We start from the raw sequence: 10,918 nt of genomic DNA, 5'->3' as shown, positions 1-10,918 counted from the left end.
ATTAAAAAAAAACAACTTCTGGTTGTAAAGTTTGTATTGTAATATAAAAATATTTTTTTTTTTTTTTTTTTACACAAACCATTTTCATTTTCATATTCAAGTCAATAGGTCAGGGTTTAACTGTCCTAAATAGCAATGGATACAGACCTCTGTCTAGAGCAAATTAATTAAAGTTTATTAATAGTTTGTGGAGGTGGTGGGGAGGGTTTTTTTATTTTATTTTTTATGTGTTTTTCATTTTTTGTTGTGGAAGGGTTTGGTTTTAGAATAATACCAAAAGTGCTTCATTGTGTGCCTTGTATGGAATAACCACAAGAGAATAAAGTCGATTTAAAGACCTCTCCATTCAAGAGGTGTCTCAATGTTTTGTTATTAAATTACACATTTTATTTTGTTTGTTTTCAAGACAAAAATATATGAAGTAAACACATGACACATAACCATATATGCATCTGCACTATACATTCAAAACAGTAGGCTGGATTTTTGGATTCCAAAAGTGTAGTGTGGGATTTCACGTATACTTTGCAGATGAAGTTTACAAGTCGCAATCAAAGCTTAATTTAAAGTGGCAGACCAAAACAAATCAAAGGATTGATATGAAACCGAAAGAAAATGATACAAAGGGTTCAACAGATAAAGATCTTAAAAGTGTGGTTAGCATTTAAATTAAATCTCACAACTTTAACAGAGCATCCCCATGGTTAAGCATGATAGTTGCAGCATCATGCTGTGGGGATAAGTTATTTTCTTCTGCTACTGTAGGGCAGTGAGACAGAATAATGTCTGAACCAGAACTGCTTTCAGTTGTTACAAATCACAATTATTCACTATTTTCTGTTTGTGTATGATATCAAATTACTAAACAGGGTTCTGAAGTTTGTAGTTTTATTTGACAAACCATGAAATTGAACATTTTTGCAAGGAACTGTGATTTATTTTTCACAAGGGCATTTGCAGTAATTTTCTTAAATATCTTCTACAAGTTTTTCCAACAAACAAAGAAGTCGTTCTTTTCTCTCCGCTGCTTCTGAGTTTTTTTCCTTGCAGCCATCTTCTGCGCCCCCCTCAGTTCTTTCTTTTTGTGCAAAAAGTCTCTCCCACCTTGCTTTTTGTTTTTCCAGAACCAGCCTCTCGCTGCGCAGGGCATCTCTTTCCCTCTCCAGCATCAACTTCTCCCTGTCAATCAAAGCCCGTTCCCTCTCCAAAACAGCTCTCTCCCTCTCCATCACCCCCCTTTCCCTCTCCATTGCTGCTCTCTCCCTCTCCAGCAGCATCCTATCCTGCTGTCGAATGGCTGCATCCCAATCTGTTCTCACTTTTTGCTCTGTTTTCTGTTTTTGTGCTACTCTATCACATGCTAATAGCTGCTGCTCACTTTTAATCTCTTCTGGCTCGCTGTTTGTGTAAATATCCACCTCTTGAACGAGGCCGTTCATCTCCTCACTTTCTTCCATTGCTGCTACAGCAGATTCATCTTCGTCTCCATTCAGCAGAACCTCAATCTCTGCCCCTCCTTCTTCAAATTCTACAGCAGAGGATACTTCCGACATTGAAAGCCTTGTCCTTTTGGGGGAGGGTGCTAGTAAGAAATCATTGTTGTTGTTATTTCTAGGAAGACTCTTAAGGACAGGAGCTGACCCCTGTAGCCGACCTTTTAAGGCATCATCCATCAAGGAGAATAGATGCCAGGTTTCAGGTACTGTTCTGACTCCTGGTGGAGGATTCTTTAAGTCCTGCAGGGGAGTGAAAACAACAAAGGTTAAAATGAGTATAAAGTTAAAACTGTTACCTTATCCAAAGCAACCGCATCTGTACCTTATATCTCTTCTTCAGGTTTTCCCATTTTTTAGAAGCTTGACGATGAGTCATCTTATGATGCAAGCCCATATGTTTTAGGATGGTCCTGATAATAAAACAATTCCAGTAGATTACAGAGAACGCAACCAAGCCTTTCTGTCCAGAAGAGTTTCAGTTCAGCATTATGAAGAAAATTAAAACAAAACAAAAGAAATTTATATTAAAAATAAGTGGCTGGTAAGTTGATATAAACAACTTAAAGTTATGGCCGCTATAAGCAGTTCTACAAACTACTAAATGAGGTGGTGCACTTTGATTTTTACACAAAGCCTTTCTATGTTGGTGTCATATGCAGCTAATAAATGTTAACAGCATTGAATCCACCTTAGGTAGGACTTCAAACGCATCTTTTGATCCAAAAAGATTTCACATATCTGGACATAAAATAATATAACTAGTCTAAAATGTTTGTAATTTCTACTCTGAAGCTCTACTGGACATTTTCAATCAACAAAGGGTGCAACCAGATGTAATTAAAATAATAAATACAGAAATAAGTTTGATCTTATTCAAATTAAAATAAATGTCATGTGTAGATTTTAATGAATGGGGTTTTAGTCTAGTTTTGGAACATTGTTTTTGTTTACTTTCTCACCATACATACCTCCATGCCCACTTGGAGCTATTTCTCTGTCGGGAGAAGAGGCAACCATTGGAAGCCCGCAACTTCACAAAGTTTTCGACTTCAGTTTTGCTCACTGAAAAAAAATAAACAGGAAAATGACGATTAGATGTTGATAGGGTTCCTGGAGATGGATGGATCTACGCTTCCACAGTGAAACAGGTGATAAGGTAAGGTAGTGGGGAGTGTTGGCCTATTGGTTAGAACAGTGCTCTGAGAAGGTTGCAAGTGCCCGGTTCGATCCCCACAGCCTCCACTCTGGGTTCCTGACCCTTAACCCCTGATCGCTCTCTGGGGGCCGCACAATGGCAGCCCACTGGTCCCCAAGGGGATGGGTTAAATGCAGAGGTAAATTTCTCCAATTTCAGATCAGTAAAGTTTAGTTATTGCTAAGTAAACCATTTTCTACCATCTGATTTCTTTGTCCATTTTTATCCAAAAATTTACCTAATTGCAGCTTTCCAGCCTGAGAATGAACTCTGTATTGAAAGAGAACTGCTTTGTATGTGAAACAACATATTAAACCTCCTTCTTTCTTTTTTATTTTTGTATTTTACTTAAAGTCAACAATAATATATGAAATATAAACAAACAAATATGCCCAGGAGTATGTCACAATAAACAAGTACAGTCAAGAGGAAAGACAAACATATTCCACAAATGCACATATCTTCTACAACATTAGACTGTTCAGAATTTTTTGTTGGGAAAAGATAACCTCCTTCTTTCTAAAGTTAGTGTTTATTATCTATAGAGCTAGCATAGCTTGTTTTAATATAATTTAGTTTATAAAGGCTGCCATCACCGCTGGATGCAACTGACCATTTAAGGGCAAATTTAAAAACAACAGGTGGTCACTATCTAAGTAAAAAAAAATATAATAACACAACGGTTAGATCCTGATACGTCACAGTGTAGTAACCTTCCTAGGTTGCCCCTAAGCTAAATATTCCGAGTGTTGCTATCAGTGTGTTAAAACCCCTCCTCCTCCTCTTACTTACTCTTATATGTGAATTCTTTGGGGGTAATTTGATCAAACGTGTTATTGGTGTATTCGTGATCCGGCTGTATAGTGGTTTCCATTCTGCTTTTTATAAGCCTTAATCGACAACGCGCACTTTGTAGGTTGGTAGGGGTTAGCTTTTCCTCCTTCAGAAGGCTCCTTCGTTCTTCTTCGTGGGTTTAATAGGGTAGTAATGGTGGCTCTCTGTCTCCATCTGTCGGTGAGGTTTTGTTGTACAGGCGACAGAAACGTGACTTGTTGCATTATTATTGTGTGACGTTTTGGGGGCAAATGCATTTTTTTTTTTTTTTTTACATGAGTGGTGTTTTTTTTATATACTTTTTTAAAATAATTAAATAAATAATAATAAAATAAAATAAATGAATAAATATAAAATAAAATAATACTACTTCTGACTCAATTAAAATATTATTTATTATTTATTTATTTATTTATTTTTGAATGACTACCTATTTCCTCTGAGTAACCACTTCTGATTATTACTCGCATTTTGACAAGCTTTCAAAACAAAAAAAAATGTTTTGTTTTTCTTTCCCACATGGATTTAAAGCATGGCTCTTGTGATGTTTTAACATTAGAATAATTACTGAATGACATTTGAGTACTTATGTAGTACTAATGAGTGTTTTGATTTTGGGAGTGACTTATTTAGGTTTATAGGTGTGTACTGTAGGTTCAGTCACAGCTTTTAAAGTGAAAACGAAAGCAATCACTGAACGATGGCGTCCGCTTCTGGTAAGCAGGCTTTCAATCTGGTCTTTGTTTCTGTATTTATAAAACTTTATTATTAATCATTTTCTTTTAATAAAGGACAGTAACGTATGCAATCTATTATGTAACAATGTGACACTGTTTAGCCGCATCTACTACATACAGTAGATTTATCTATTTTTTTTTAACTCAACAGCTTTAGTTGAACGTGATGGGGTTTTTTTTATAAACAAATAAATGTCAAAACATAAAGCCGCATTTTGCCTGTTCTTAAGTAGCTTTAAAACCTCACTCGCAGATTTGGAAAGTTTAGCAGTTTTACAGACAGCAGTTTTAAGTTTCGTTTCCTATTAGGCCAATTACTGAACACCTTTAAATAAATCTACATAAAACTGAAAATTGTTAAATTTGGTTGTTATTATCTCTCATTTATTAAGTTAATTATAACATTTGGTCATTGTTCAAAATTATATGACTGATTTAATTATTTCGCCCCACTGGAGATTTAATAATCATGAAGTGCAGCAGGTTCACCAGCAGGGGGCAGAAATGAGCAAAGATATTTATAGTTTGTCCTGGAATTTTGAGGGTTTATGTGATCGTGTCTTATTGTGGAAAAATATTTCAAAGACTTGTAATGAAATAAAAAAAATGGTACATGCTGCAACAACTGCAATTAGAGCTGTAATATAGCTGGATTTCAAGGCTCAACATAAAGGATAAACATATATGTAGGATTTAGGGAATAATACAGTAGTGGACAAAAGTAATTATAGCAACACTGCAGGTTGGGATTCCTATAAATTATTTATAGTTAAAAAAAAAATTTCTTAAGTTTGTTTTTTATGGTGGTTTTCGGGAGGGTCCTGCTTTTCCATAAAGATTAGTAGTGAGAAATGGTGATCATTTAATTTTACCCCCTGAGCTGTGAACCTCCACTGCTCCTCCATCACTGTGCTGTCTGCTCCTGCCAGACATTGCTCACCCACCAATCATTAAGTATAAATACTTTGAGGTAAAACAGACTTTTTTCTTGCTCTGGCCACCTTGAGATCAAAAAAGGCATTTCTCGGTTCTTGGGACGTCTGATGAAGGCTGAATGCATTAAATATTGTCTTGGGGTTATCAGTAAAATGATTTTTTTTCCTTTCACAGTTTTGCAGCTATGCATAATTTCCAATAACACATTGAGGTCTGTTATATGCTAAATCATGACATGTCATAGTTATTCATTAATTTTTAAACAAGGAATACCTGGCTGCAATATTATTAACATGCTGTGGTTTTATTGTATAGTAATAAGAGGGCTAACTGTTGCCTATGCATATAAATATATATAAGTGAAATATTTTTCAGAACCTGATGAGGAATACTTTAATGAAAGTGAATCAGAAGCCAGCGACGATTCAGACAGTGAGCAGCAGTCTGATTCAGAGGATGACTCTCAGGTTCGTTTCTAAACATATCTACACATGATCTCATGAAATAATTGATCTAAATCCCATCTACACTCTTCATCCTTAAACCTTCCTTTTCACCTTCCAGCTTTACACAAAGCAACCCTGCAAATATTACAACGGTAGAGGCTGTAAGGACGGGGCCAACTGCTCTTACCTGCATGTCTGCAAGTATTTCCTAACAGGAAACTGTCGCTACCAGTCAAGCTGTAAACTAAATCACAGTGTGGGTGGAAGTAGATCAAGTGGAGCGAGGAGCAGCGCTGACGACCAGTCGGCAGGAAGCAGTAAGCAGCTACATTTCATCTGATTTCATCTGGTTGTCAAGTTATAATCTTTAGGCGGTTAAACTTAAATGGTTATTTAGTAGTTGTTTAAACCAGTGGTTCCCAACCTTTTTTTACTTGTGTACCCCCTTGGCCGTTTTATCTTACCATGAGTAAGCCCTGGGTCAAACGAGTTGATTATTTTCCAAAAATAAAAAATACAACTGATTATAAAATGAAAAATGTTCATTCAATTGCCTTAACTTGAATATTTAATGCTCAGAGATGTATTTCTTTTCAATTAGAAAAGCCCATAAGTACTAAAAGAAGTTACAAATTGGAGCTCTTCTGAAAAGCTTGCTTATAGACATATCTAAACTCAGGAAAAAAAAAAACTATTATTCAGATTTACGGTCATTTTTACTTAGTTTTCATCCTTCACTGTGTTGATGATACACCTGGCCTTCTGAATCCCCAGCAATGGGATGTTTTATCCATTTATCCTTGACTGCAGCTGCTTTTCTTCTCTTTAGAAAGGTGCACAGCACCAATACCCACTCTAGTCTTTCACATAAATGTTGACTATGGCATTCTTTTTATCTTTTTGGTTGATAAAATCTTGGTTTATTTTGCAGTTAGGTCCTTACAGAGCAAACCCATCCCAGCCTTATTTTATTGTACCCCTGGTTGGGAATTTTTGGCTTAGACTATGCAATTTTATTTTGTGTTTGTTTTCCAATCAGATCCCCAGCTTACAGATGGTCGACCCTACCAGTGGCAGATAAATGATGGAAAGGGCTGGAAGGATGTTGAAAACGATCACATAATTGAGGCCCAATACTCGCTTCCCCACACTAAAAGCATCAAAATATATAACACACCATATGGGTAAAAGGATCTTTTATGTATTTAATTTGAAATATTTTAACTGTCAAAAAAGAAACTTGAACAGTAGAGTAATAGTGAACTTCCTGTCCTGCAGGGCAGTTACTATAGATTTCAACAGAATTAGAGTGTATGGAAAAAACCTGAGAGTAAGGCGACTGGATGATGGCAACACTGTGTGGGCCTGGTACTGCGCATTAAGTGGAAAGTGGATGAAGTACGGAGAAAAGGTAGATGGTTGCTGTATATCTATTTTTGTTTTTAAACCAGTACAGTTAGTGGGAGTGGTGGTCTGTCATCAGTGTTGTGTTTTTGGCAGGACTCGAAAGGCAATCAAGGTCCAGTTAAGAGTGCCGACATAGAGAGGAAATTTCAGAGCAACCCGAAAAGCTCATTGAGTTTCACTGCTGCTGGAGAAACCTTTGAGATTAAGTTCCAAGGTGACCTGAACTCACACATCATATAAAATGTTTCTTTTTTTTTCTAATAATCTATAATCATTTTATTTAACTTCACTGATCCTGTTTGACTTTCGTTAGAAATGAAACAGGTAGGAAAAAATAAAAAGAGGAAGGTCACACGACGACCCGTGTTCAGACAACAGCAGGCGAGGTTAGGGTAAGTTCATTTTTGCTGAAGTAGGAGCTTCATCTACTTAAAGGTATATTGGAGGATCTTCGCAAATTTTTCAAAAGAGCCACCTCCTCCACTTGCATAAAAAAATGCACATGCACAACCCTGTAAATGCTCCCAAGAGAGCGTGCATCGGCCCATTTCGCCTGCTGCACGCCCTGTTTTAATGTTGCTGTTCGCATCGCTCATACAAGCTTACTTTCCAAAAGAAGATTTGCAATTTTTCCACTATGTCAGACTCACGACCGGTAAGTAAAAATTGGGACGAGCACGTAGGACGGCCTAACTTAAACATATCATCAGAATGATTGCCAATTAGGAGTACCACTTATTTTGATGAAGAACATCCTCAACGATACCTTTAACATCAACTGGCTTCTAATTATAGAGTTGCTTTTGTTTTGTTTTTGTGTTTATGCTGTGGCATCCTTAAAGCATGCAATGCTAAACCACATAATAGTAGTTTCCATGGCTTGTATGTTTTATTACATGACAAACACATTTTAATTAGTATCTATATACTTTATTTTATATTTTTCTCTTAAAAGTTGATATTAAATATCCATATCTACAAATATGCATAATGGTTTTCATCTCAGTATGTAGATTTATTGATTAAATTACCCCCTTGATTAAAGCTTTAAAGGTATTTTATTTTTACGCTGTGTTAAGCATGAATTTTCTGGCTTTGTTCTTAGCTAATTACCCATAAACCCCTGCAAACGTGTCTTTTTAAAGCTGTGTGTCTGAGTTCAAGGTTGCTTTTATTATTCCAGAGCTGCTCAGTTAGCCTCACCTCTCCAGAGGCTTTCCTTGGACTCCAAACCACAGTGGCAGTTTGAAGGAGACAATGGAGGATGGCATGAGTTTAAAAACAGGGTCAGCAGAGTTCATGCAATGTGGCTTAGTTTGACTTTATTTTCTGGCTGATTTCAACATCTGGTTTATTTTAACAGTCTGGAACTTCGACCGAGTGCTCCTTAACCAGCGATGAGATTGAGAGGAAATACCAGCAGAACCCTACAGACTGCATCCCCTTTACAGTAAAGAGACACCACTACAAGCTGGACTTATTAGGTTAGTTATTTCTTTTTTGATGAGTAATTTCTTTTAATGGGGGAAATATTTTTAAACATCTTTTTTTAATATGAATGTTTGTTTCTTTCCAGCGATGACTCAAATAAACCAAAAAACCAAGCACACTCGCAAGATCAGACGAGTGCTGGTGTGAGGACTAAAGATGGACCCTCATTTAAGAAGCCATAAAATGCAATTTGGGTCTGCATGGGTTTTTTTACTGCCATATCATGTCAGCGGTGACTCTACTGCTCATAATAGGAAATTAGATTATGTGTTTACATAAGTTATGGAATGATAAAATGAAATATCAGCGAGGTTCATGTGAAAACATGCTTATTACCTGAGAATAATGCATTAAAGTAACCTTTATATTTACAGAACAGGTGTTTTAATTACTGATCTTTGCTTCACAAATAGACTTTTATGTTGGAAGGGCCAAAGAAGAAATATATTGGTGCAATAATGGGACATTGAATGCAAAAAGAAATATGTACACAGAGATTATCTGCAATGAAAATATGAATATTACATTTAATAAGTGATGATTTAAGGTTAAAATGCACGAGTTGCTGGATTTTGCCACATGCCTTGCATTCAGTGGTGGAAAGTAACAAAGTACATTTACTTGATTGCTGTACTTCAGTACTTTTTTTTGTATCTTTACTTTATTTCAGTAATTTTTGATCTGCAAGTTACTTGTTACTTTTGGCTTAGCTTAGCTTTGTAATCCAAATCAAAATTTTCTTTTTTTCCTTTTTGAAATGAAATGTCAAAATGGAAGATAGCAGCCTTTCTGACTAAATTTGGACACCACTGTTTTAGATATTTAGGGCAGATATTATCTGTTGTTCATACATTTTATGAAGGCGTTAGTTGTTGCCGTGTGGCCAAGTTGTTCAGTAGGATGAGTTCTCAAATCAGAGCTGCGGTTTCTTTGTGATAATAGATTAAACCTTAAACCTCTATTCCATAGTGAAAGTGTGGGAATAATCATGACTCTCCTGTTTTCTTTTTGGGTTGTTATTAAATAATAACTAATAATCCAAATAGTTGTCCTTTTTGTGGGAATTTTATACGTAGAAGTTCTTTACAGGTGGTTTAGAAATTGTACCAGGTGTCTAAGCGTCAATACATCAGGCGGTTTTTCCTAATGTTACAAGAATCCTTAAAATTACTCTAAAAATTATACGGAGAGGCACTTATATTGGAAAATTGAATTTGTGTTTTGAATACTTAAGTCCTACTTTTAAATGAATGTAATTTTGAATACTTAAGTGTTTTTAAAAGTGAGTATTCAATAATTTAACTTGAGTAGATGTTTGACTGAGTAACCTTTACTTGTAGTTAAGTAAGATTTGACCATGGGAATCAATACCTTTACTCAAGTACTACTCTTGAGTACATCTTCCACCACTGCTTGCATTGTACCTATTTTTTTTCCTGTCTCAGTTTTTCGTATTGTCAACTTGGTGCTGATCAATATTTAGCACAACTGGACCATGAACTGAATAAGAAGTACAAAAAATGACAAACTTATGTGAGTCTCTCTTATGAATATGAAGTCCTTGATTTTTTGTAAATGCAAAAAAACTTCCTTTGACAGACTTTTTATACTGACATATTTAAATTGTTCACATTTTGGAGCTCTTGTTTAGAAATAATTTTTCGAAGAAATTCTAACATACTTTTATTAATCTAAAAAAGAAAAAAAAAACACCAGATGTAGCCCACTGTCTAAGAGAGCCTGAGTTTAAGCAATGTTAGAAAATGCACCCAAAGATTTAGCAATAGTGCTGAAGTTCGTATAATATGAGGATTTCAGAGTGAATTAAATGGCTAAATGAGTTTTTCTTGATTTTGTTTCTTGATAATTAGAAGCTGCATTTGATCACTTATCAGTTGGGACTTTTAGCTGATTATGACGACCACCAAAAAATCAGTTGTGGAAAATGAGCTACTGTTGGTGAGCAAAGAAAAATGGAAGGATAACAGGAGAGTCTAGGTCTTACAGTAAGGTCTTTGAAAGCTGGAACTTGAACAAGGACAGTTAAATAATTACAAACATGATCCAGAGAAGAAGATGAGCATACTGTGGTCAGGAGACCAAGTAAAAAGGCAGCAAGACCAGAAGCTTCAAGCTGTTCTGCCGTCATATGGATGAGAAGAGTTATCTTGAAGAAGGAGTTTCTAAGGAAGCTAGAAATTATTTTTGTTATGTTAAAGAGATTACGGTAGCAAAGCAGGGGTGGAAGACAAAGGACTGAATAGAACGACCAAGAGTAAAGTAGGCAAACGGAGAGCAGACAATGAATTTCATAGGTTGGATGACCCTCAAGGGGTTTTAAATAAATTTCTGCTTGACAAAAACACACAAAAGTAA

At 35.8% G+C, this 10,918-nt stretch overlaps 2 protein-coding genes across 2 annotated transcripts; one reads left to right on the top strand and one right to left on the bottom strand.

Annotated features, from left to right (window-relative positions):
* Positions 1-206: 206 nt before the first annotated feature.
* Positions 207-3,650, bottom strand: LOC107101829. Its single transcript, XM_015400891.1, has 4 exons — positions 3,484-3,650; positions 2,465-2,558; positions 1,819-1,906; positions 207-1,736 (listed from the first exon to the last, which is right to left on the bottom strand). The coding sequence occupies exons 1-4, from the start codon at positions 3,563-3,565 to the stop codon at positions 969-971; spliced, it is 1,032 nt and encodes a 343-aa protein (XP_015256377.1). The 5' UTR covers positions 3,566-3,650; the 3' UTR covers positions 207-968.
* A 533-nt stretch (positions 3,651-4,183) lies between these two features.
* On the top strand, positions 4,184-9,621 carry LOC107101827. Its single transcript, XM_015400889.1, has 10 exons — positions 4,184-4,241; positions 5,574-5,665; positions 5,763-5,961; positions 6,684-6,828; positions 6,923-7,055; positions 7,145-7,265; positions 7,365-7,443; positions 8,235-8,337; positions 8,415-8,527; positions 8,620-9,621. Exons 1-10 carry the CDS (start codon positions 4,226-4,228, stop codon positions 8,687-8,689), a joined length of 1,071 nt encoding a protein of 356 aa, XP_015256375.1. The 5' UTR covers positions 4,184-4,225; the 3' UTR covers positions 8,690-9,621.
* Positions 9,622-10,918: the final 1,297 nt, after the last annotated feature.

This window comes from Cyprinodon variegatus, unplaced genomic scaffold, assembly GCF_000732505.1.
Source record: "Cyprinodon variegatus isolate N-32 unplaced genomic scaffold, C_variegatus-1.0 Scaffold1159, whole genome shotgun sequence".
Classification (NCBI taxonomy): domain Eukaryota; kingdom Metazoa; phylum Chordata; class Actinopteri; order Cyprinodontiformes; family Cyprinodontidae; genus Cyprinodon; species Cyprinodon variegatus.
The sequence above is the reverse complement of the archived record's forward strand: the minus strand, read 5'-3'. Positions and strand labels throughout refer to the sequence as shown.